The 26,953-nt window shown below is 46.4% G+C and overlaps 1 protein-coding gene and 1 pseudogene across 1 annotated transcript in view; one reads left to right on the top strand and one right to left on the bottom strand.

Annotated features, from left to right (window-relative positions):
• The first annotated feature begins 1,781 nt into the window (after nt 1-1,781).
• SRPK1 (SRSF protein kinase 1) overlaps nt 1,782-26,953 on the top strand; it is a 54,496-nt gene continuing 29,324 nt past the window's right edge. The window contains 2 exon segments of the mRNA XM_040983246.1: nt 1,782-1,910; nt 1,913-2,367. Of these exon segments, the coding sequence (XP_040839180.1) occupies nt 1,797-1,910; nt 1,913-2,367 (569 nt within the window). The 5' untranslated portion in view covers nt 1,782-1,796.
• LOC121158518 lies at nt 21,672-22,111 on the bottom strand (annotated as a pseudogene).

Below are 26,953 nucleotides of genomic sequence, written 5' to 3'. Positions count from 1 at the left end.
TGTCAAATTCCGAACAACCCACCCCGCCTACGACTTCACCCCTTGGGTCATTAGCAGCCTCAGCCCCCCACCCACAGGTCTCCACGCCTTTGTGTGTTTCACCGGCTCCTTCAGGAACGCCTGCCCTGTCCTTCCCCACCCAGGGAAATTCCACACATTTCGCAAGCCCCAGGTGACAGGTTGCCTCCTTCCTGCCTGGGATCCTTTGGCCCAGGCAGCCCCATCCAAGTACCCCATACTTGATTTGTGCCATCCTGTCGCACCCTTGGCCTCACCGTTCAGTGGACAGACGACCTATCTGCCTTCACGGATGAAGTCCCTCCCTTCTAGAACCGGGGTGGGGAATCTCTGGCCCCATGGGTTCAATATGACCCTTGAACTCATGTGGTCTGACTCTCCCAAGACAACTACTGCAGGCAGGACTTGAAATGCAATGAATCCAGAGAAGGCACATCTTCAAGCTGCAGATGATGCTAGAAAACACCAAAAGGGCTCTTTGGCAGAAAGACAGCCTCAGCTTTGTTTTATAACAATGGCCTGTGACGCTACCACCCTGCCCAGCTGCAGTACTATACAACACAGACTGGCAAGTGAAGCGATGGAAATGATGAAATGGTTGGAAAAAAAAATCTAAAGAATACTTTGCGATGTGCAAATTACACACAGTTCTGAGTTCGGTGCCTGGGGTGGAGGCCATGGCTCAACAGGCTAATCTTCTACCCTGTGGTGCTGACATCCCATATAGGCACAGGTTTGTGTCCCAGCTGCTCCAATTCTGATCAAGCTCTCTGCTTCTGGCTTTGGAAAGCAGAGGATGGCCCAAGTCCTTGAGACTCTGCACCCTTGTGGGAGATCCGGAAGAGGCTCCTGGCTCCTGTCTCCTGACTTTGGAAGGCTCAGCTCCAGCCATTACAGACATTTGGGGAGTGAACCAGTAGATGTAAGATCTTTCTGTATCTCCTCTCTGTAAACCTGCCTTTCCAGTAAAACTTAAAAAATAACAATAAGTTTCAAAGCCCGTACATCTTTATAGGAATGCCGACAACCTACAGTTTCCAGGACTGCTCTTTAAGTTCCAACGAGGGTCAATTAATTGAGAAAGGTATCCTCTTATCATGGGGCAGGATTGAGTTCCTGGCTTCAGCCCGAGGTGTGGGCACTGGGGAAGTGAACCAGCAGACAGGAGCTCTTCCCCAATAATGAAAAATAAACAATAACAACCAAAAAGAAAATCTGTGGCTACCGTTCCTACTTTTACCGCCCACGTGAGGCCAGGCTGGCTTCCTAAACCCCCCCACCTATTCTCCTTACATAGTTATTTGAAGCCTCAGAATAGCTGGGAGAGGAAACTGGGACGTGCGCAATTAGCCCATTTTAAAGACCAGGAAAGTGAGGCAGATCCCAGCTGACTGCGGAGCTTCTGACTCAGCAGGCGAGGAGCCCACCAGGCTCGCTCCACCTTCTCCAACGCAGCTACCTCGGGGCGAACGAAGCCGAACGAGCCGGGCCAGGCTTCCAAGTTCGCATCCCCAACCGGCCCAGGGCGCGTCCTCCCGGCAGCATCCCGCCTGCCCTCCGCCCTCGCCCGCTTCCGGGGCTCCTTCCCACCACCAAACTCCCACCCCCACTGCCCGCGCGCAGGTGGTAGACTCCGCGCCCAGTGCGCAGGCGCCCGGCGCCGTCGGGGGCGGGGCCGGCCGGGGGCGGGGCGTGCGCGGGCTCGCTTTTGGGGCCGCGGCGGGAGCCGGAGTCGCTGCCCTCCAGTGCGCAGGCGCCTGGCGGTTACCGGTCTCGCCATGGAGCGGAAAGGTGAGCGGTGGAGCGGCCTCCGCCACGAGGGGCAACGGCTGCCGGGTCGAGGTCCGAGTCCGCAGCGCTGGGAGCTCGGCCTCACTGCCGCCGGCCGCTGCCGCCCGGCGTGCGGCGCCCCTGCGCGGAGGTGGCGCCGCCCCTCACCCCCCGCCAGCTCTGGGGTCCGCGCCCCTCGGCCCCGGCGTCCTCCGGCGCCAGCCGTCACTGCCCCTTGTTCCCGGCCGGGCCCGCTCGCGCCTTGGGGCCGCTGCTGCAGGGCCCGGCCCAGGGCGGGCGAGGCAGACCCCCGAGGCGGCCCGAGCCCCCTCCGGCGCATCCCGCCTGGGCGCTGCTGTGCGCCCCGTGGGCCGCCCGCCCCCAGACCGAGCGCCTCGCCGAAGCCGCCCTCCGGCAGGCCCCGCGGTCGGGCCTGGCGCCCCTGCTGGGTCTCCAGCCTCACCTGGGTCGCCTGCTCTCCTCCACACTCGCCCTTCATCCATCCCTCTCTCCTGCAGTGCTTGCGCTCCAGGCCCGAAAGAAAAGGACCAAGGCCAAGAAGGACAAAGCCCAAAGGAAGTGAGTCTTTTTGCTGGTACCCCTCCAGCCCCCCGACTCTGCTGGATTCCCTCCAGGCACCTCTGCTCCTCCAGAGTTCCGGGTCTTGACCTCGTGCGCCCGGGTGGGGAGCACCTGGCGGTGGCCGACACATGGCCCCCAAGGCGGCCCCGGGTTTGCAGAGGGTGTAGGGGGCGTGCAGGACGGGGTCGCCCTCTGCAGATAGCCCAGGTGCCGGGCTGCTGGGGTGGGACCTGAGCCGGCCCGGTGCCTTCCGCCGCGGCCCGCTCCCCCAGCCCGGGTCCCCGGTGGAGCTGGGAGAGCCGCCTCGCTCTGTCTGCCAACGCTGCCCTCCCGCTCTCCTGACTTAACCTTCCTGCCGGCGTCTGAGCACGCCGACCTGGTCCCGCGGGGCCTCGAGGACATTTCTTGAGTGGGTTTAGCGTCTTTATTTTGGGTCCGGGCCGCCGCATGCTGCCCCTTTGCGTAGAGCGGAGCATGGAGTTACCCTGTGCCCGCCTCACCCCATCCACTCTCGGAGTTAGTTAACTTGCTGAGGCTGCGGGTCGAGGGACCACCCTGCGCACGCTCGGTGTGCGTTGCGCGCTCTCCCCTCTCTCTCTCTCTCTTAACCTCAACCCCGGGCGGAACGCCGATCCCCCACTGCACTGGGCATCACCGTGCTGGTCGCAGTGTGCTTGAGCCGTTCCTCCCTTTGGGCCAGCTTCTGCCAGCCAGCGTCGGGGATTCTGCTCAGTGTGTGGAGCGAGCGCCCGCCTGTGCAGTGCCCTGCTCGCGGAGATGCAGAATGGGGGCAGATAGCAGCCTGGTGCACAGCAAGTGAGGCTTAGCCTTACAGACAGATGTAGGGCTCGTACCGGCGTTCCGCGGTCCAGGGAGGGTCGTGGACAGCGGCTCTGGATGCCAGTTTGTATTTTGAAAAAAAAAAAAAATTGTTGCTCTAGTTCTTAAGTAGTTGCATTGTCATCCGACAGGTCTAGTGTTGGAGCTGTTATGGTAGGACGCGTTTCAGAGGCCTCGCCCTAGCTTCCACCCCGCGCTGGCAATAGCACACAGCTGTGAGGCTCCCTGTTGTTTGCGTAGAGTCGGTAATAACTTGTCAATAGAATGAAAGTGATAGGTGACCTCACCTCTTGCTCCATTTTCTACTCTCTGTCTTAGGAAATTGCTTATTTTGCAAGTGCGCGGTTGCCAAAACATGGGTGCGTGTGTGTGTGTGTGAGAGTGTGTGCACGCCCACGCTTACCTTCTGACCATCCTTTGATTGGATTAAGGAAGTGATGAGGAACTAACCTGGTTGTAGTATGCAGTAGGAATGAAAATGTCACTTGTTTCTGTGCCTTAGTTTTGCTATTCCTTCTAGTATATGGATATGATATGGATGTGTTATAACAACATTTTGAATTGGAAAAAGAGATGGCCTTTTTTTTTTTTTTTAATTATTCACTGTATTTTTAGAAGTCCTGTTCTCTTGCATCACGTTCTCTGGTCTCTCCTACTGCTTGGAAATCGATCTTTTTTTTTTTAGCTTAAATCAAGCTATGAATTGGTGGGAGACTGTCGGGCTAATTTTAATTTTCTGTACATTGTGTTTTGTTTCTAAAGTCAGGTGTGCTTTGCGATATCTGTTGCTCCTCTCTTCACTGCTCTGGGTAACTCGGTTATTTGTGCTCTTAATTATGTCATACTGCAAGCTCTGAGTGTGGATTACAGGCGGTGCTCGGCATCTCACTGGACACTTCATCTTGTCCTGCTCTGACTCCCCCAGAGCCGCGAGTGAGCTGCCCTGTTGACTTGGTCCTTGCAGAAGGTACTTTTTGTTCTGTCTTCAGTTGATACATGTTTCTTTGTAATTTTCCATGTCTTTCTGTTTGTTTTTCAGCCTCTTTGTTGTAAGTAGCTGGAATAGCTAATTGGTTAGGTTGGTTGGATGTGCTGTGTCAGTAGTTGAAGCCTCCCCTGGCCCAGGTCGGGCTCCTGCCTGGGCCCTGCTGGTCTCAGGGTGTCTTGAAGGCAAGCAACTGCTCTCACAAATCCTAGGAAGGTGGTCCTAGGAGGAAGCTTGGGGTAGTCTGGTCTTGAAGGAAGACCTGTCTAGTTTTGAAGCAATTACCTAATGGTACAAAACAAAAATATCAAATGAAAAGTTTTAGAAAATTTTGAAAATATTAGCAGTAGCTGGCATAACCTTGTAATGTAATTGTAGTGTGGTACAGATGGACAGGATATTCAGTCTCTTTCATTCTGTGGATCTTAGAACTAGGGCCCACACACAGGAGATAATATTTTCAGGGTCATGGAGCTGGATGTAGCAACCCTTGCTAGAACCCAGGGCTCCTGTTTTCCTATACTGTGTGGTTTTGTTTGGTTGGTTGTTTTGTTTGAAAGACAAAATTATTGAGAGAGAGATCTTAACTGCACCACTCCCCACACGACTACAACACAGCAGCCAAAAAGCGCTGGTCCAAAGGTAGGAGCCAGGAACCCCCTCTAGATCTCCTGTGTGAGTACAAGGGCCCAAGCACTGAACCATTCTCTGCTGCTTTTCCAGGTCATAAGCAGAGAGCAGGGTCGCAAGTGTGGAGTGGCCAGGACCAGAACTAAAACCCAGAAGGGATGCTGGCACCACTGGTGGAGGCTTGCAGCACGACGCTGGTCCCCCAGTGCTGTGTTTGAGTTCTGTTAAAGAGTTGTTTATTTGGGGCCCCCCTCCTGGCGTGGTCTAGTGGCTAAAGTCCTCCCCTTGAATGCCCTGGGATCCCATATGGGCGCCGGTTCTAATCCCGGCAGCTCCACTTCCCATTCAGCTCCCTGCTTGTGGCCCGGGAAAGCAGTCGAGGACGGCCCAAAGCTTTGGGACTCTGCACCCATGTGGGAGACACAGAAGAAGTTCCTGGATCCTGGCTTCGGATCGGCATAGCATCGGCTGTTGCGCTCACTTGGGGAGTGAATCATCGGATGAAGATCTTCCTCTCTGCCTCTCCTCCTCTCTGTATATCTACCTTTCTAATAAATAAATAAATCTCTAAAAAAAAAAAAAAAAGAGTTGTTTATTTGAAAGAATTACTGAGAGAGGGAGAGGCAATTCTATCCACTGTTGAACTCCCAGATGGCATTAACAGTCCGAAGTCAGGAGCTTCATCCCAGGAATCTCCCTCTTGGGTGGCAGGGCCATGTTACGTTGCTTTTCTCAGTAGCATCCGTCACACACCTGGATAGCAAGTGGAGTTGCCAGGGATTTGAACCATTTCCTAGAGATCCCAGGAAGGCTCTGAGGGACCCTAAAGCCACGTTAAACCACCCCTAGAAATTATGTTACTGATGCATCTATTGTAAAGAATTTTAATCTGTACTGTCAGTTATTCTGGAAAGAGTCAGCCAGTTTAACCGCTATTCATTAGACAAATAGTTTTTGCACTTGATCTTGGCCGAAAAGGCCAAAAAGTACTAGACGGTTTTTAAACATCTGCCACATTCCAAGCACTATCCTCTATCTTTGGGATACTGCAATGAAGGAAAAAACAAATACTTGCCTGCTAGGAGTTTTGTTTTCCTGGGAAGGGGCACAGCATGAACAATAGACCACCTGGGGCAAGGAAACTACCTGATTCAGTGGCTGAAGGACCCTGAGAGCAGTTGCCAAGCCAGTGAGGGAGACCATGTTGTGACAGATGGAGGGCAGGGCAGTCAGAGTGGCAGTGTTCCTTGTTCTCTGTGGAGACAAGGGCTCTACAATACCACTTGAGAAATGCTTTCTAATCTGATCATATGAAGTCTACTGTCTTTAAATTCAGGGTTTTTATTACTCCAATTTATTGAATCCTGGGAGCTCTTTGTTAAAATATGCTTTGTAGGGAAGCGTATTTGTATTTTCTGAGCTTATGAGTTTTCAGATTCTGTTTATAAGGGTTGTGATTGTTATAGCAGTTAAAACTGGGATGCCACCAGTCGCATCAGAGTGCCCAGATCAACTCCCAGCTCTGCTTGGGGCTTCCTGTTACCAGCTAATGGGCACCGTAGGAGGCCGCTGGCCCTGGCTGAAGAACATGGGCCCTTCTACCTGTGGGGGAGACCTGGACTGAGTTCCCTGCTCCTGGCTTGCACCAGGCCTGGCCCTGGCTGTGGTGGGCTTTTGGAAAGTGCTCTAGGGCCTGAAGATCTGTCTCTAGCTAGCGCTCTTTGTGTTTCTGCCTTTCAAATAATTTTTTTTTTTTAAGATTGATTTTCACTGGAAAGTCAGATATACAGAGAGGAGGAGAGAAAGAGAGGAAGATCTTGCATCTGATGATTTACTCCCCAAGTGACTGCAACAGTCGGTGCTGAGCCGATCTGAAGCCAGGAGCCAGGAACCTCCTCCAGGTCTCCCACATTGGTGCAGGGTCCCAAAGCTTTGGGCCATCCTCGACTGCTTTCCCGGGCCACAAGCAGGGAGCTGGATGGGAGGTGGGGCTGCCGGGATTAGAACCGGCGCCCATATGGGATCCCAGGGCATTCAAGGTGAGAACTTTAGCCACTAGGCCACCACATTAGGCCCCCAAATAACTTTTTTAAAATTTCATTTGTAGTGTTTTTGATGTAAATTGATCCTTAATGTGACTACATTGTTTTCCTTTTAAAATTTTTGGTGTCAGCTATCACATCCTTTATAAATGATTACATTTTTAAATGTGTGATTCCATTTAAAAAATGCATTTCTAGAACTGTTGTCAAATATTTTCTTCTATTCCTCAGTAAGTTTATATATTTGTTTTGTTTAAGTTTGTGTTTGTACTACACTAAACCCAGATCCAGGCCCCAGCTTGCAAAATTACCATGTTCTGTGTCTGCCACAGTAGCCTAGTGGCTAAAGGAAGGGAGGGATCGATCCCACCTTGCATGTGCTAGATTCCATATGGGCACCGGTTCTAATCCTGCAGCCCCACTTCCATCCAGCTCCCTGCTTGTGGCCTGGGGAAAGCAGTCCAGGACAGCCCAATGCCTTGGGACCCTGCATCTGTGTGGGAGACTGGAAGAGGAAGCTCCTGGTTTCTGATGGGCAGTTTTGGCCATTGTGACCACTTGAGGTGTGAATCATCAGATGGAAGACTTCCTTTCTGTCTCTCCTCTCTGTATATCTGACTCCCCATAAAAATAAATAAATCTTTTTTTAAAAAGATTACCATGTTCTTTGGGTTTCCTAAAATGAGCAACTTGCTCAGGTGTTAATGAGTAAGCCCCTGAGTGCCTAGGAGTTTCCTTATGAAAAGAAAGGGCGGATCTGGAATCATCCTAGCCTGTGGAGTAACTGGCCGGTTTTCTCCTCTGCCGGCAGAGCTCATGCTCTGCCAGTCTTTCCTCCAATCTGCCAGTTTGGAAATGAAGTTCATTTTTGTGCTGACTACTATGTAGTTTTTTAATGCTTCTCTTACTGTAAATGAACTCCAGGCAAGTTTAAAAATTCAGTTAATTTGTTTTATTCCAAAGAACTTACTTACTTGGCAGAGTGACAGAGTGAAGGAGAGACAGGTTTCGTAACCATCCCAGGGCTGGGCCAGGTTGCATCTGGCTCTCATGGCGAGTGCAAGGGTCCATGTGCTTGTCATCATTTGCTGCCTTCCCAAGAGTGTTTGCAGGGAGCAGCATCGGAAGAGGAGCAGATGGGACTTCAACCAGCACTCCTGTATGCAGTGCCAGCATGACAGGTGGTGGCTTAAGGTGCTGTGCCACAAGAAGCATTTATTTAGCTGTATGTGTAATTTCTGATTTGATTTAGCATTTTATCAGTTTTGAAAGACAGCATTTTTATGTACCACTAAGAAAAAATACTGTCAGTTAAACTGACACACCATTGATTCTTTAAGATGTGTCTACATTTTGGGAGATGTTAAATTGTCAACGGCATTCATTTTTGGAGCCGTGAGATGAGGTAATTCCAGTGATGTGTGGAATTGGCAGCGTTTTTGTCTTTTAGAAAGCTGTGTTGTGGAAAAGTTCGAGTGTACAGAATTAACAAACTGCATACCTCAGCAGTTTAACCCTGGCTAGTGTTTTTCATCTTCGTTTTCTCCCCCCACGTTTGTCTTTCCCCTGTTTTAGAGCAAATCCCAGGCATCCTGAAAAATGCACTCTTAATGTTCAAAACCACAATTTTTTTTTTAAGTTCTTAGATCAAATACCCAGTGTTGAGTTTCCCTGCCAGTTTGGATCAGGGTCTGTGAACTTCTTACCTGCCTTTGTTTTAGGTCCCTCCTGGTCTGTTCACCGTGGTTCTCCATGGTTCTTTCTCATGCTCATTTTGGTTTTGCCACTTCCTAGGCGGTGGTCTGTTCTTCCACCAGGAGGCTGCTGTCTGGTTTTCTCTTGTTGAGAATTGGTAACTGTTGAGCATTGCAGTCTATCAGTTTATTTTAAGATTTCAGATCAACTGTTCCATTTTTGCTTAAGTGTTGGCTTCAGTACTACTACAGAGAAACCTTTCCTGGTCCCTTTGGCCACCCAGAGAGGGACAGTTTACAGAGCTGGATTCCTAGCATTCTCTAAAAGGACCAGTAAGGATTTGATCATAAACCCACGGATTTGAACATTTGTGTTTAATCTGTTGAGATTCGGTTTCCTCCCTGCAGTTTTACAGAATGTAACTTATATACTGTAAAATTCATCTGTATCAAGTCTTTGATGGTTTGTAGTATGTTCACTTTTACAGTCATCATCATTACAGTATGAGGATGTTTTCATTTCTCCAAAAGAAACTGTAGCCATCAGCACTCATTCCTCGTGGCTTCTTTCCAACCCCAGGGAGCCATAATGTCTCACTGTAGATTTGCCTGTGCAGGACAGGTCCTATAAATGGACTCACACAGTAGGAGGGCTTTTTTACTCGATGTGATGCTTTCAGTATGCATGCTGTATATGGCACATAATGGTGTTATTTGTATTGTTCCATTTTTAGCCGGTTGTATTCTCTTCCAAATGAATCCAGCGACATCTTTGGTGGCTCTTTGGCTGTCTGGTATGACACGGTACCTAGACTGTACCCCAGACCAGGAACTAGCTCTTTCTCCAAGAAGTCTTCATGGGAAATAGTGTTTGAAGATACATCCCAGATCTGAGTTAGTCATTGTGCTGTAGACTTCCTTTTCTGATTTTAAAGTTAGGAAGTAAATTCTTTTGTTTTGTTTTGTTTTCCTTAAAAAAATTCATGTTGTACTTAAAAGTCAAAATATAGAATTAAGGAAGTTTTAATTTCATTCTGGGTTGGGACTGTGGCTCATTAGGCTAATCCTCTGCCTACAGGTGCCAACATTCTCTGAGAACCAGTCTGTGCCCTGGCTGTTCCACTTCCTATTCATCTCCCTGCTTATGACCCTGCACCCACATGGGAGACCCATAGGAGGCTCCTGCCTTTGGGGAGTGAATCAACAGATAGAGGATCTTTCTGTTAATCTGGCTTTCAAATAAAAAATGAACCTCTATGATAGTTTCTTTCATTCTGTGTCGCTCTGCCGTTGTAAACTAAAACTCCCACGTTCTTAGCTGCTTCTACTTACTTTGTTTTCCCTGCTTTATAATACACACAGGCCACAGAATGACAGTGCTAGACATTTCATCAACAACATGCCCGCCAAGGAAAGCTAGCAGTTGTTTTTCCTAAGATGTATTTCCAAGGGCTGTAGAGTCAATTACTGAGTTTTATAGTTAAAGGGACCAGTTCCTGTCTATAATTATATTACCACATGGTTACACAGATTTCTTTCTTTATTTATTTTTTAACCTCACCTTTGACTTTTTAAAGGTTTCAGATCTTGCAGAATTATTTGGGTCATCTGTGTTTAAAGCTTAAAATGAATACCTTATGTAATTTGTGATTGTGTTGGTTTCTTAGAATAGGGCTTTCATGGGGTGGGAATGGTGGTATAGTAGTCTAAACTTCAGCCTGCCAGCTGGCATCCTCTACAGGTACCTGCTCTACTTTGAATCTTGCTCACTGCTTATGGCCTGGGAAGGCAGTGGAGGATGGGCCCAGTTCTTGGACCACTGCACCCATGTCGGAGACCCAAAAGAAGCTCCTGACTTTGACTTGGCTAGTACTTTCTCTATTCTCTAACTGTACTTTTAAAATAAAACTGAAACTAAAATCTTTAATGAAAAGAGTGAATAGGGCCTATGAAACATGCCCTGAATTTGACAAAAGTGTGGTGATTATTAGAATGTGTGATGTCCTCCTTTGCATCTAAAAAGAAAAGACTTTTTGGCTCTTGCTGATTATCTTATAATAACATGTATACATCTAAAGAACTTTTCAGAAAAGCTGGAAATCTCTATGTAATCTTCCTGATTAATGTTCGTAACTTTTTTAGCATTGTGAACAAAGTTAAGGGCCTGCAGTTTATAGTCTGTATTTAAAGAGCCTTCAGGATTGAGGATTGGGCATAAAGGAGACCTATTGTCTCAGACTATCTCTCCCAAATGACTGCATAATGTGGGTGCAAGAAAATTGAAACCCATGTGTAGTTTATTTTCCATGAACTTTTTGAAATACCAGTGTGTGCATGTGTGTGTGTGTGTGTGTGTGTGTGTGTGTGTGTGAGAGACATCTGGTTTGGAGTACAGTCAGCTTGGAGATCAGGAATGGGTTATTTATTGATTTAGTATTTATTTATTTGAAATGCAGAGTTACATGGAGAAAGGAGGAGAGACAGATCTTCCATCTGCTGGTTCACTCCCTAAGTGGCCACAATGGCTAGGGCTGGCCCAAGAAGTTTCTTCCAGGTCTCCATGTGAGTGGGCCATCTTGCTCTGCTTTCATAGGCTATTGGCAGGGAGTTGGATTCAAAGTGGAGCAGCTAGGACTCAGATGGTGCCCTTAAGAGATCGTGGTATCTCAGGTGGCTGTTTACCTGCTACATCACAATGCCAACACCTCCAATTCTGCTCCGGTTTAGACTTTTACTTTTACATAATAGATTGTTATTTTTGATGATATTTGCATAGTTAAGAAGAATGTATGTCCATGTGAACCACCAGTTAGGGTGGGAAGGGTCAGAGAATGGGTAAAAATGGATGAGACAGCTGCTTCCAAACGTCTTTCCTCTTCCCCCAGATACATAAATGATAGAAAAGAGAATGGGAGAAGGCTTCTCCCAGCAGCCTAACTGTACCAGTACCCGAGGATGTGGGATGGTTACTCAGTGTCATCCTCTGGGTCCCAGTGTGAAGTGGGTTCCAAGGGTGGTTTTGATAGTTCTGAGATGTTGTTGATTCCATTGCTCCGAGGTTGAGGGAATCCCTTCAGCATCCATTGGCTGACATAGTCCACCTTAGAGTCTACTCACCCAGATGTTTACTGTCAAAGATCAGCCAGGAGAGCTGTCCAGTTTATTCTGCCTTCTTTGGTAGTAGATCTCCTCTGCAGGCCTCAATGTCATGTCGCACGTGTGCATTTGGGTATACCATTCACTGCATGGGCTTTAGCAACTGAGAAGTCCCAGTTATTGCACATATACTCCAGGGTCAGACCACAGATCCTGTGATTTTCCCCGTGGTTAGAATTTTGAGTCCAGTGGTCCAGTTGAAGGTTCCCCAAAGAAACCTCACCTGAAGTGACCCCAGTCTGACTCCTGTGAGTGCGGGGTCCCACTTAGTCCATCACCCATATTGGTCTGTATACATGCTGGTGGTTAGTCCCATGGTCAGGTCTCTCCCTTAACCCATCTTGTATGCAAACCAGTGAATGTGGCCCAGCCCAATCCTGCCCATAACTCTCAAGCACACTAGCAGGAATTGCAGCCCATTTGGAGCAACCCCCCAAAATCCCTACAAGGCCTTCATCCAGCTCTGGTTCCTGCATATGTATGTGCAACAGACTGGTCCAGTGGTCCTATATCCCATTCAGCTCTTGTACACATAAATGGTTGCTGCAGCCTAACGCAACCTGACCAATCCCACTATCCAGCGCACACTTATGCCAGTGGGTGCTACCGCATGTCCAGCCAGGTCTACCCCCAGCCCTGGTTCCCATTGTCACTAGTGGGTGCTGTATCCTATCAGAGGAGCACCCAGCAGGAAGTTCCTGTAGCTCCCTCATTGGACTCAGCCCTCCCCCGACTCACCATGGGTGTGTGGGTGATATGGCCCAGACTGGCATGGTCTGCCTCACCTTGGTATTTGCCAGTGCATACTGCAGTCTGGCTCAGCCCAAACCTGCCCCCCAGTTCCAGCTCATGCTGGCGGGTGCTGCAGCCTAGCTAACTTGGCCGGCGCCCAGACCCAGCCTGTCTCACACCCATCCTGGTTCACACATAATGCCAGTGGTGGAACTGACCCAGTCCAGTTTAGACTTTCTCAAAACTTATTTCCATTTTTATTTGAAAGAAAGGCAAAGAGATCTTCCATCTTACGGTTTACTCCTCACATGTTAACCAGGACTGGGCTAGGCCAGAGCAACGCCCAGAACTCCTTTTCCATTTCCACAAGGTTGGCAGCAGCTCAGTGCTTTTGCAGTCACCCGCTGCCTTCACAGGGTGTGCATTAGCAGGAAGTTGCATCGGAAGCATACTAGCTGGGGCTTGAACCAGGCAATCCAGTGTAGGCTGTGGGTCTCCCAAGCAGCCCTCAGCCACTGCAGTAAAGCGCCTGCTGCTCCAGTTTAGAATTTAGTTGGGAAACAGATTACTGTAATGTCTTGAGTTTTCAAGTTAAGTTCAGATAAAATTAGATAATGTAAGGGATTATGTCATTTTACAGAAGTGTCTGGGAAAGTATATATGGAAAAGGTAGTGGGAGAAAGTTAGCATTTATTGAATTCCATTTGTGTGTAGGTGCTAGAACTTAAATTAGCATCTTGTTAAATCTTTGCAGCAGATATAAGTGTGACACTCTCAAGTGAGGACAGGACAGCTAGGACAGTCTCTTCTTAAGGAGCTCTTGCTCTCCACTAGCCGGTCTGCTTTTCTTCAGTCTACCACAGTAACTGCTAAGTGGCAAGTCCAAAATCAGCATCTTTTATAGAAGACTGGGAGGGAAAATCTGATTAAGACCTCCTTCCCTGGTTTGTGGATGGACAGTTTCTCTTTCTGTGTCTTTTTCTATCTCCAGATGGCCCCCTTTCATAAGGCCATCAGTCGTACTGGGTTAGAGCTTGTCCTGATAAACCCCATTTTCGTTTGATGCTTTAGAACTTGTCTTCAACTCCACTCATGCTCTGAGGCGCGGGAGGTTAGGATTCTGAGTTGCTTTTGGAGAGGGTCATCATTTAAGCCCATCACGCAGGCCCAGGAGGGCATTTCTCTGCATTAGGAGACCCTACAGTTCCCCGTCCCCCACGGCAGAAAAAGCAGTTATAAGTGAGTAACATTTCTAAGGTGCTTTTTCCAGTCAGCATTGTCTGTTTTTTGAAGCTCTAACTTAAGCATTTGTAAGACCCAGTGCACATGGTTTTCAAAGAAATTCCTCTTAAATTTCAGTATTATTTGTGGAACCACCATATGAGTCATTCTAAATTCCAGGGTCTCTTGCCACCTTTCTCTTATGTCACAGTTCTATAAAGTAGCATGAGCTCACTCAGTCCCATTACCCTGCTTAATTCTTGCCTGTAGTCCTGTGCGCATCCTAATATTATAGGCCATGTGTCTCCCAGGGAGATGGTGAGACAGGACTTGGATGGAGCTTGCTGTCCCAGCTCCTCTGCACAGCTCCAGCGTCATGCAGCACTGCCTGTGGTCACCCCTGTCTCCTGACTCCAGAGGCCTTGGCCGTTAGCACTACCTTCAGTCTCCTGCATCTTTACCGTCCAGTCCTGCTGCAATTTACAAAACTGTCTTGCCCAAGGAAATCTTTGTTGAAAAAGCCTCCTTTTGTAGGGTTGCTCTGGTAACTCTGTTTTTCCATGTAAAGCACTTCAGTGTTTTTGCAGTGTAGTTCCGTTGAGGGGGGCTGGTTGGAAGCAGGGTGTAATGAATTTTGAATTAAACAAATGAGAAGTGATAGGTAAAGATGAAAGAGAAAACCTTCGATGTCCCTGTTTTGGGCGCTTCTGACAGGGTGATCCGTAAAGCAATCTGTCCTCAGGAAACTTACATTCTGAGGGTGTGGAAAGGAAGAAAATAAACTGCTGTGCCCTGATGAAAAATAACCAGGTAGAGGGGAGTGGCAGGGCTGTGTGTCCCAGACTGCTGCTGCACGTAGGGAGGGTTGGAGAGCTCCTTTGGACTTCTCTCTCACAGCAGGGGTGAGGGGGGAGGCAGTGGAGTCATGAGGGGTCGGGTATGCCATGTGAGAACTGTTTCGAATATAGTGATTGCCTAATGTTTGTACTGTATGAAAGATGGCCAGTTTGTGTTTTGACTTTTCATTTGTTTAACTGGCGAGTTTCAGTTGTTGAATCTAAAAGCTTCTGCCTGTAGAAGCAGAGGCTTCTGGGATTAGGCGTCACAAACAAAGTGCCATCTAGTGGCTGTGGATCATAAATGTAGGCAGTGAGCCATGCGGAAAAACCAGCAAGCCGGCTTTACGAAAATGTGTTGCCAACTCAGCCCCCCTGTGAAAAGTGTGTATGCCTCAAAAAGCCTTAGTTCATTAACTGTGTTTAGGAGGAAGTTAAATTATATCCTTTTACCCAAAATGCTTAGTTACCTTAGAATAAGGTCAAATTTAACTACATTTTAGTTATCAAAATAGAAATTTAAACATTAACACCGTATTACTCTAAATCCTGTTAAAACTGCCAGTTGTCCCAAAAGTGTTTAGAAAAAAAAAACCAACATTTTTTTTTTCTGGTATTATATCCAACCCAGGCTCACATTACATTCACTCTGCAAATGGCTGCAACTGAAGCGATCTGAAACCAGGAGCCAGGAACTTCCTCCAGGTCTCCCTTACGGATGCAGGGAGCTGGATGGCAAGTGGAGCATGAGTGGGCACCCTATAGGATCCCAGGGCTTACAGGTAGAGGATTAGCCATTGGAGTCATTCTGCCAGCTCTTAACAATCTAAACCAGTTTATTTTCTGTCCTTGTCTGTCCTGACATTGATACTCTTTTTGTTCTGTTTTTTAAGATTTTTTTTTTAATTGGAAAGGCAGGTATAGAGAGAAGGAGATAAAAGAAAGATCTGTCTGTTGGCTCCCTACCCAACTGGACGCAATGGCCAGAGCTGAGCCAGTCTGAAGTCAGGAACCAGGATCCTCTCCTGGGTTTTCCACACAGGTGCAGGGTCCCAAGGCTTTGGGCCATCCTCTGCTGCTTTCCCAGGCCAAAACACAGGCTGCATGGGAAGTGGAGCATCCAGGATACAAATTGTTGCCTGTATTGGATGCTGGTGGATGCAAAGCGAGTATTTAGCCACTAGGCTGTTGCACTGAACTGACACTGATTTTTTTTTTTAAGATTGATTTATATTTATTGGAAAGGTAGATATACAGAGAGGAGGAGAGACAGGAAGATCTTCCATCTGATGATTCACTCCCCAAATGGCCACAACAGCTGGAGCTGAGCCCATTCAGGAGCTCTTCCGGATCTCCCATGTGGGTGCAGGGTCCCAAGGCTTTGGGATGTCCTTGACTTCTTTCCCAGGCTACAAGCAGGGAGCTGGATGGGAAGTGGGGCCGCTGGGATTAGAACCAGTGACCATATGGGATCCCAATGCAAAGCAAGGACTTTAACCACTACGTTATTGTGTAGGTTCCTACACTGATATTCTTAAACAGTATGAATCTGTTGTAAAGTATTCATTGGGTTGAATTTGTTTCATTGTGCTTCACATTGTACTTGTTTGTACTGTTTTTGGTACTTTACATCAGGGGACACCTCCCAAGATAGGTGAGGTTACCTGTCATTATCATTTATCATCTTACTGGTTTGAATTTATGAGCCTGTTTTATTCAGAGTTTAATGTATTGCTCTCATTGTTGTGATGCTCCAGTTCCCTCAGCTCTGCCAGTGCCCTCTGATGTGTCTTCTTCATGCTCCTGGCACTTCTGTAGTTTTTGGCACAGCAGATGGTTAATCTTGCATGGTGCCTTCCCCAGTTCTGGAAACAATTTCTCTGAGGAAGTCTTAATTTCTTTTAGAAGAACTTGATGTTTAGAAATCTACATTTGGGAATGATGTACGTGAAAATTAGCATAATGGTTTCTATAACATTTCACTCCATTATTTCTGATGAAAATTGTAGGTGGTGGAGTTTGGGGTTTTTTGGTTTTTTTCTCGCAGTACCTTAACACTGAATGGGCTACTGGAACTATGGTCATTGAGATTGAAGCGAAGTTCTTTTTGTTTTTCCATGTGTTAAAAACTGCTAATGTGGGGTGCCAGTTTGTGTCCCAGCTGTTGTACTTCCCTTCCAGCGCCCTGCTTGTGGCCTGGGAAAGCAAGCAGTAGAGACTGTCCCAGAACCTTTGGGACCCTGCACCTGCCTGGGAGACACAGAAGAAGCTCTTGGCTCATGGCTTCGGATCAGGTCACCTCTGGCCATTGAGGCCCTTTGAGGAGTGAACGGGCGATCTTTCCATCTCTCCTCTCTGTAAATCTGCCTTTCCAATGAAAATAAAATAAATTCTTAAAAAATGAGTAGAAGAGTGCAATAGTAAATATTGGGTGAGACTCTCATACCAGATATAAATGTGCTAATGGAGTCACAATAATGAAAAGTGTTACACTTGAATAGACAAGGCAGCAGAACAGAGAATCCAGAAAGAGAGTAAGGTGATTTAGTGCCATGAAGACTGTAAAATTTGGTGTAGTATATCACATAAAATTTTTGAAAGTTAGACTATCACATCCTCACTCCCCAGGAAAGTACCCCAGCAGGCTTGTGGTTAGCCTGGCGGGTAAGATGCCCATGTGCCAGGGTAGAGAATCTGGTACCCAACCCCACTAGGACACAACAATGATTGCTCTGGTGGTAGGTCCCTGCCACTCGCATGGGAGATGCAGATTCCCTTGTTAATGTGGCTGTACTCCAGCTTGGTTTTTTATGTGTGCGTGTGTGTATGTAGGTAGGGGCGTCAGATACACAAGAAAGTGCACACTCCTCATCTGCTACCCTGGCTCCGCTCTCCCTCTCCCCCGCCCCTTTTCCATTCACCCATTAGTCTCCAGATTACTCTGCCTATGTTTGTCTTTGCACAAATGAGTGTGCTTGTATTTATGGAAGGTAACACAGTGTAGCTAGTTCTTTGCACTTTTCCCATTTTAACAATATGTTCTGGATATTCCTCCATATTAGAACTCACTCATTCTGTTTTTGCAGGTCCATAGTGCTCCTTTGGAACTGAGTCACAGTATTGTTGAAGGTCCACCCTTCAAGTTATATTGCTAGAAATGGATTGAAAGCCACACTCACATACTATGTATTGCTGACTTTCTTACAGCAGAATTGTGTTAGTTGCATTCTCATGTGTCCAACCCTGAGTATATCCTTAACTGTTTACTGTGATGGACCCGTGAAATGTCGAGGTCGCAGGCTCTGCCAGCTTCCTTAGCTTCCTGGTTTGTGACCCTTGCCTTCCTCGGGGACGAGGTTGCACCAGGCATTCGTCACATAGCTGTGAATACTTGCAACAAAACGTGGGCCATGTGGACCCTCTGGTGTCTGTATGCCCAGTGTTACCACTGCAGCAGGAAGGGAGAAAGGAAAGTTACAGAGCAGTTTCTGTCACAGAATCCTTTTTTTTTTTTTTTTTAGATTTATTTAATTTTTATTGGAAAGTTAGATTTACAGAGAGGAGGAGAGACAGAGAAAAAAATCTGTCTGCTGATTCACTCCCCAAGTGGCCACAATGGCTGGAGCTGAGCCCATCCGAAGCCAGGAGCCTGGAACTTCTTCTGGGTCTCCCACGTGGATGTAGTGTCCCAAGGCTTTGGACTGTCCTGGACTGATTTCCCAGGCCACAAGCAGGGAGCTGGATGAGAAGTGGGGCTGCCAGGACATGAACTGGCACCCATTTGAGTTTCCAGCATGTGCAAGGTAAGGGCTTTAGCTGCTAGGCTACCATGCCAGACCCACAGAATTGTTTTGTAATACTTTGAAGGTAGTACTGTATGTGCAGTTAATATTTTGAAAAAGAAAAAATATATAGCAATCTAAATACTGATTTGAGTCTCGGATTTTTATTTTAAAATTAAATGAAATGGCAAAATCATTTTAGATAATATGGCTTTGTTTATCTGTAAAATTTTTATTGTGTATCTCAGTTTTGAATTATCTGAAAACAGAATTCCAAAGGCCACTAAATTAAATTTTAGATTTTTAAAATAGTTATTAGGTGTAGGAAGTTTTCTAAGTAGATTTTATTAAAAGGAATCCAAACTCCGAAGAGAGAAAGCAGCAAGGGTTTTCCTGCCCAGGTCATGAAGAGTCCTTCTGCAGTGGATCCCCGGAAGGCGTCCCTTTTGCAGATTTCAAGCTGACTGCTCTTTTTTTCTTCTGTGCTTTGTATTCTCCCAAGAATTCCTTGCAAATTAAGTGCTTGTCCCCATTATCAGCTGCAGTTACTGCCTTTCTGACTGTCCTTGGCTCCATTCCAGGACCTTTCCTTATGAAGAGCTGTTACTGGTTTGCCATCGTTGGCCGGATGGCAAGAACACCCCGTATGCATGGAGAATCTTGTCACTCTTTGGCCTTAGGTGAATCCAAAAGCTTTCCATTTCCACTTGGGGAGTTAATCAAATTTATGAACAATAAACTGGAACTCACTTTTAGAGTGCTGTTCAATATATTTGACAAATATATTTGTCCGTGTAACCAACACCTTAGTCAAGACTATAGAACTTTTCATCACTCCAGAAATTTAACAGTGTGTGTATCTTTCTGCAATCAGTTTCCCTCTCCCCTGCCTGCCCTCGGCAGCCAGCAGTCAGGAGTTGAAAGACTGTGAGAATACAGTAAGAGTGGCTGTGTAGAGCAGCGATTAAGTCACCCCTCGGGGTGCTCATAGCCCGTATTGGAATTCCTTGTTTGGGTCCTGGTTGCTCTGCTTCCTCCCCACTGCCTGCTGAAACGCACTCTGGAGGCAGCAGCCGATGGCTCAGGACACCTTAAACTGAGTTCCTGGCTTGTGGCTTCAGCCTGACCCAACCTCGGTTCTTGGAGACATCTGAAAGGTGAACCATCAGATGGAAGATCTCTCTTCACTCGTCTTCCTGTCTCTCTCTGCCTTTCAGTTAAACATGAAAAAATTTTTAAAATGTGTCTCAACTCTGTGTGTATATACTAGACGTGTATATACTAATAGAAAGTTGCAGATACTGTGACACCTTATCTCTGAACACTTCGTTCAGCTTGCTTCTGGCCAAGAGTATTTTTCTTGCTGTGTTAATGATGTCACAAGTTAGACTGTAGTTGCTTAGTATTGTCCTACAGCCAGTTATGTTTCTCTAGCTCTGTTAAAAATGTCTTTTGTGTTTTAAAAATCAAAGATCCAGTCAAGCTCCCTGTATATTTGGCTTTGTTTTTTTTTTTTTAAAGATTTTATTTTTATAATTTTTTTATTGGAAAGGCGGATATACAGAGAGGAAAGACAGAGAAGAAGATCTTCCATCCGCTGATTCACTCCCCAAGTGAGCGCAACAGGCCGATGCTGTGCCGTTCCGAGGCCAGGAGCCTCTTCCGGGTCTCCCACGCGGGTGCAGGGTCCCAAAGCTTTGGGCTGTCCTCGACTGCTTTCCCAGGCCACAGGCAGGGAGCTGGAAGGGAAGCGGGGCTGCCGGGATCAGAACCGGCGCCCATATGGGATCCCAGGTGTTCAAGGTGAGGACCTTAACCACTGCGCCACTGCGCCGGGCCCTAGAAACTTATTTTTAAATACAAAAGCAAAACAAACTTATTTTTATTTATTTGAAAGGCATAGGAAGCAACAGATTCACTCCCCAAATGATCACAACAAATGGGGCTGAGCAGGACAAAGCCAGGAACCTGGAACTCCAATATGGTCGCCCACATGGGGAGGAGGGACCCAAGAACCTGGGCTACCTTTTTTTTTTTTTTAATATTTATTTTTATTGGAAAGGCAGATTTACAAAGAGGAGAGATAGAAAGATAATTCACCTGATGGCCTCCCACATGGGTGCAGAGTCTCAAGGCTTTGAATCATACTTTCCCAGGTCACAAGCAGGGAGCTAGATGGGAAGTGGGTCAGCCGGGACATGAACCAGTGCCCACAATGGATCCCAGTGCTTGCAGGGTGAGAATTAGCCAACTGAGCCATCGTGCCAGTTGGGCCATCTTCTGCTGCCTTCCCAGGCACATTATTAGGAAGCTAGTTCAGAACCGGCGCCCATATGGGATCCCGGGCGTGCAAGGCGAGGACCTTAACCACTTGCGCCACCGCGCCGGGCCCGGCTTTGTTTTCTTTATCTCAAATAATTCCTGTACTGTTTCCACCCGTTCTCTGTAACATTAACTTTGAACAGATCAAACCAATTAGAGTATTCTACACTCTAGGTTTGTCAATATCATTATGCTATATTTAAATTGTTTCTCTTATATTTCCTTTAAACTGAAAAGTAAGGTTAAGAGATTAATTAGATTTCAGTTAAATAATGCAATGAGAATGTTTGAGATGATGGCTGTATTTGTTTTCTTTAAAGAAATATGTATTTACATATATACACATACACACACATTTATTTGAGGGCCTGGTGAGATAGCCCAGTGGCCAAATCCTCTGTATCTGCTGGCATCCCATGTGAATGCCAGTTCATGTCCCAGATGCTCCACTTGTCATCCGGTGTCCTGCTTGTGGCCTGGGAAAGAAGTCAAGGACAGCCCAAAGCCTTGGGACTCTGCACCTGCATTGGAGACCTGGAAGAAGCTCTAGGCTCCTGGCTTCAGATCAGTGCAGTTCCAGCTGTTGCAGCCACTTGGGGAGTGAATCATCGAACGGAAGATCTTCCTCTCTGTCTCTCCTCTGTATACCTGACTTTGCAGTAAAGAATAAAATAAATCTTTAAATTAAGAAAAAGAAAAAAAAACCTCTCCGTGTTTTCCCAGCATCCCATGTGGATAGGGCTTTGAGTCCCAACTGTTCCATTTCTGATCCAGCTCCCTGCTAATGTGCCTGGTAAAGCAGTAAAGGATGGCCAAGTGCTTGGAGTCCCAGAACAAGCTCTTGGTTCTCTGCTTCAGCCTGGCTCAATCCAGCCATGGCTACCATTTGGAGAATGAACCAGCAGATGAAAGATTCTGTCTCTCTCTTTTTTTTAAACCAAACAATCGGATTTATTTAGTTTCAAACTTCCCCTGATCTAAAGAGAAAGATGCAGAAAGGAAACCCAGAACGCACACCAAAACACCCGCCCCTGAACCCAGATGACCTGGACGGAAACAAAGGGCATAGTTCTGTTCAGCAGGGAGTTATCTTCGCTTCTGGAAGATGTTCCCACGGCCCATGCCACGGCCTCTTCCTCTTGCGGCCACCTGGGCCTTGAGAATGGCAGCTTTCCCTCAGCCGGCTCCTGAGCGCTGGTTCTTGTTTTTGATGCTCTTCAACATGGGTGCATTTTTCAGCATGTTGGGCAAAATCAGAAAGCGGATCTTGCTGCCACGGATGTACACCTGCTCCAGCTGCGCCACGCGGCCGTCTCTGTAGGTGACTGATGTTGGACATCTGGCAGTTCATGTTGTCCTCGGCTTCGATGAGCTTCCCGCGGTACACGTCCCCGGTGTTAGTCTCGCAGGTCACGATGTGGCCCTCGGCCTCGTGCAGGACTTTAATTGGCACACCAATAGACATCCTGGCAGCAGGAAGGGTCCACCTAGTGCCCCTGCTTCTTTCAGAACGCTGCCGGCACAACCGCGCGGCACCAGGCAGGCGTGGGATGCACAAATGGCGGGCCCTCTGTCTCTCTTTAAAATAGATTTTTAAACAAACATATTTTTTGGATTTAGTAATTTTTATTTGACTAAAAGAGGATGAGCTGGCCACCAGCTTGCTTCTTGAGAGAACACGATTGATTTTCTTCCTTGAGCCTCTGTGGGTTAAACCATTGAGTATTAGTTGCTTGCTTTCTTCCTGGGACCAGAGCTGAGTGGGCGGGGCATGTGGCTTGCCTGGGGCAGCAGGAGCGAGAGTGTAACCACCCAGCTGTTTTTTGAGCCTACTTCCAGGACTATAGGTGGGCAGGTGCTTGCCAGGCTTGGGTGAGATTGTGAAGCTGCCTCAGCAGCTGCTTCCTAGGACCTTGAGTAGGTAGAGTCTCAGAATACTGCATGCCAGGAAAGCCACAGCAAGAGCCAAGCCTTTTGTCCCAGGCAGTGCAGCATTGTGCTAACCCAGTCTGTGAGAGCTGTGTGGTTCTCAGACCGTACGTGCCTCAGGAGGCTGTGGTATGCATGGGGCTCCTTGGGGCCGCCTCCTCTAGTTGGGTGAAATCCCTTCTCAGTACAGAGTTGTCTGGGGAGATGGAGAGGTGCATGCTGTGTGCTTAGTTCTCCAATGGATGAGACCATCATGTATCTGTAGATCTCAACTGTCTAGGCCTGGCCTGGCCCTCCTGCCCCACTCTTGGAGCACCTTGCTGCCTGCAGAGAGGGTTGCTAGAGGCAGTCCCCAGGTACTGGCTTCTAGGCAGGGGTCATGGGGCACTGAATGGCACCTGTTGGGCCTGGTATGGAGGCCTGAGCTTAATTCTCTCTCCCTCTTCTAGGACACTGTGTTGCTTAGGGTAGGGTTGGGGGTAATGCAAGCAGCTCTTCCTTCTTGCCTTTTTTGATGTTTTGATTGTGCTAAAGCCAGGAACTCTGGGCTGTCACTGACTTCCCCAGCTCTTATAAAGGTTGATTGATCTATTCGAATTGATGTCTGTGTGAGAGGATGGTGAGTGGAGGGTCTTAGCCAGTTGTCAGCTGCTCCATTTTTTCTAAATACCTATTCTTTTTCAATAAATAACTTTTTAAAAATTGTTTTAATTTTTATTGCAAAGTCAGATATACAGAAAGGAGGAGAGGGGAAGATCTTCCATCTGATGATTTACTCCCCAAGCAGCTGCAATGGCCAGAACTGTGCCATTTAGTTAAAATATGTTTGCAGAATCATGGAACCAAGGTTAGAACAACCCCCATTGCTAAGACGACACTGAATTCACTAGGATTCGATCACCAGTACCCTTTATTGTCATTCATTCATTTGTTTTCTGTTGTAACACATTGACTTGTTCCGAATATTTCATATAACTGGAATTATATACTGTGTTCTTTTGTGACTGACTTCTACTTCTTTCACTCAGCATGTTTTCAAGGTTCATGTATGTTGTATCATTACTATATTCCTTTTTATAGCTTTTTATAGCTGAGTAATAGTCTGTTAAAAATAGTCCTTTTCATCAGCTGGTAGACATCTGGATTGTATTCACTTCCTGGTTTTTATGAACAGTGCTGTCATTTTATTGTTCAGTATATTCATATAAATTCCATTATTTCTAAGGTAGCTGAGTGATGTTAGGGCTAGCCCTACTGGTGATAATCAAATATATGATAAACATCCTTATACATCTTTTTGCGTGAACTCATTTTTCTCTCTGTAAGGTATGTAACTTGAAGTGGGATTTTAGAGCCATGTGATAATTCTAACTTTGAAGATGGAACCCACTGTTGCACAGAGTGATTGTGCTGTTTTACATTTTGCTAGCAGCAGACAAGGGTTCCAGGTTTTCCACAGCTTCAGCAACACTGTTACTATCTATTCAGATCTACTTTTGATTATTTTTTAACCTTAATACTTTGATTTCGCCAGCTATAGACACTTTCATAGCCTAAGAATATCAGTACACCTGCACTTCACCACTTCTTTCCCACTGTTGCTCTGTAAATTCTTACAGTCTTAGGATAATTGCCTTGTGTTTCCACTCTAATTATTTTGCTCATCAACTTCAGGTTGATATTGAAGATTGAAAATCCACCTGTATGTATATTGCTATGCCTTTTTTTCCTCCCTATGATCACATACTGCTTTGTTTTCTTGTTTTTTGGAGTTATCATTACTTCCTCTTCCTACTCTTCACCCTTTTTTAAATTGTATTGCTAGATTGTCCCATGTCTTAAGCATACTTGTCTCCATGTTTTCCATGGAGCTTCCCTCTTAACCCTCTAATATTGGTTCAAGTTTAAGACGAATGTACTTTAGGATTTGCTCTGGTGATCAGGATGCTTGAGGACTCCTCTTTTTTGAGTGCCTGGGTTTGGAGTTCCAGCTCTTCCTGGTTCAACCTTTCTGATAATGGACAGGTGGGAGACAGCAAGTGCAGGTTCAAGTAGTTGGGCAGGCATTTGAAGAGTGAGTTATCTGGTAGGAGTGTGCACGCTCTTGTGCATGCACCATTTCTATAATATTTCCTCCTTTCTGTTATTCTTAAGTGTGTTTGTACAACTCTCATTCAAATGATGGAAATTCTAGAGAGTCTCTTTTTTATGCATTTATTATCTCTGCAGGTGATTTTTCTTTGTTTTAGGAACTTTATTTAAAAGAGGAAGAGGGGAGGGTATCTTCCATTTACTGATGCACTCCCCAAATGCTGCTGTAGCCAGGGCTGGGTCATTCTGAATCGAGGAGTTTAGAACCGAGTTTGGGTCTCCCATGCAGTTGACACTTGATTGCTGGACTAAAACACCTACCCTATTGTTCGTCTCTCAGAGCACTTTACCATACTTGGAAATGAGCATCATTTAAGGTTTGTGTTATCTTTGAATGTGTTTTTTAGATTTTCTTATCATTCCCCACTCCTCATTTAATGAATATCTTAGTTTTATTTTCCTGTTGTAAGTTCATTCTAATATGTGCTGTCCCTGCTGAACAGCAGTTGTCACATCTGGCGACTCTTGATCTCTGTCGCTTTCAGAAAGTTTCTTTCAGCATCCCTAAGATGATCTTGTTGGGTCATTTGTGCACTCCTGTGAGGCCACCTTGTTAGATTGTAGGGCTGCAGTTCCTGAAGGGAAAATATGACAAGCAGAGGATGAAACTCAGAATGAGAGCAGCCCGCTGCTGTCTGAGCTCTCTGCAATGCAGCAGCAGGCGGTAACTGAAGCAGCCTTTTTTTTTTTTTTTGGACGAAGAGCAGTTCTCATGAGAAAAATTTCAGAATTATATTATACACAAAAAATAGGAAACTTCCTTTATATTTTCCACATTATGCTTCACTTCTTTGAAAAAGGAAAGCATGTTAAGAGTTGTTTGTGCCTTTAAAATCTTCCATTGTGTTTATGTATGAAAATACATATGTATATATATGTATATATATGCCAACATGTTTTTTTTTTAAATGATATGTACATCATACTACTCAATCCATTGTCTTTTTCACTTTAAATTATTTGAAAGATAGAATAGAGAAAAATCCCATCCACTGGGTCACTCTCCAGATGTCTGCAATGGCCAGCATAGAGCTGAGCTGGGCCCTCAGTCTGGGGCTGCCACCCGAGTGGCAGGGACCCAATTGCTTGAACCATCCCAAGATCTGCTTCAGCAAGAAACTGCAGTCAGGAGCCAGGCCAGCTATTGGATATAAGCACTACTGTGTGGGACACATGCATCTCTGTAACCATTAGGCTCAACGCTTGGCCTTTCATTTCATTATTTTTTAAAAGACTTACTTATTTTTATTACAAAGTCAGATATACAGAGAGGCGGAGAGACCGAGAGGAAGATCTTGGGTCCGGTGATTCAGAATCAACTGCTGGTGACAAGCCAATCTGAAGCCAGGAACCCAGATCCTCTTCCAGGTCTCCAATGCAGGTGCAGGGTCCCAAGGTTTTGGGCTGTCCTCAACTGCTTTCCCAGGCCACAAGCAGAGAGCTGGATCAAAGGTGGAGCAGCCAGGACGTGAACCCACACCCACTGTGTCACAGCACCAGCCCCTGTTGGGGAGGTTTCCTTGAGGACATTCCAGCCTTTCCCTAACTGCCACTATTTTTTTTAAAGATAATTATTTTTATTGGAAAGTCAGATATACAGAGAGGAGGAGAGACCAAGAGGAAGATCTTCTATCCAATGATTCACTCCCCAAGTGAGCGCAACAGTTGGAGCTGAGCCAATCCGAAGCAAGGAACCAGGAACTTTTACCAGGTCTCCCACATGCATGCTGGGTACCAAGGCTTTGGGCTGTCCTCAACTGCTTTCCCAGGCCACAGGCAGGGAGCTGGATGGGAAGCATGGCTGCCAGGATTGGAACTGGCACCCATATGGGATCCCAGCATGTTCAAGGGGAGGACTTTAGCCACTAGGCTAACATGCTGGGCCCTTCTGCATTTCTTTGTTTTAAATATGTATTACCCATTCCAACAGTTTAAATATTGTATGTTTTTAAAATTTGACTGAAACAGAGCAGTTTTTCTATTTTTACTACATCTTATGTTTATACAAATTATTCATGATAGTATGTGTTGCTCACTGTGTTTCACTGTAAGAAATAAGACATGATTGTGTCATGGTATTATATGTGCTTATTGATCACATGTTCCAGCTTCGGGCTGTTACAGTGCTGCTTTTTTGAGCACACAGGCTTCTTGTAGGATGCTCCCAGAAATAGGATTATTATTTTTTTTAATCTTTCTTTTTTTAAAGACTTACTGATTTTTATTGGAAAGACGAATTTACAGAGAGGAACATATTCCATCC

The sequence above is a fragment of the Ochotona curzoniae genome, unplaced genomic scaffold (assembly GCF_017591425.1).
Source record: "Ochotona curzoniae isolate NIBS_2020 unplaced genomic scaffold, NIBS_Ocur_1.0 contig_3819, whole genome shotgun sequence".
NCBI lineage: Eukaryota > Metazoa > Chordata > Mammalia > Lagomorpha > Ochotonidae > Ochotona > Ochotona curzoniae.
The sequence above is the reverse complement of the archived record's forward strand: the minus strand, read 5'-3'. Positions and strand labels throughout refer to the sequence as shown.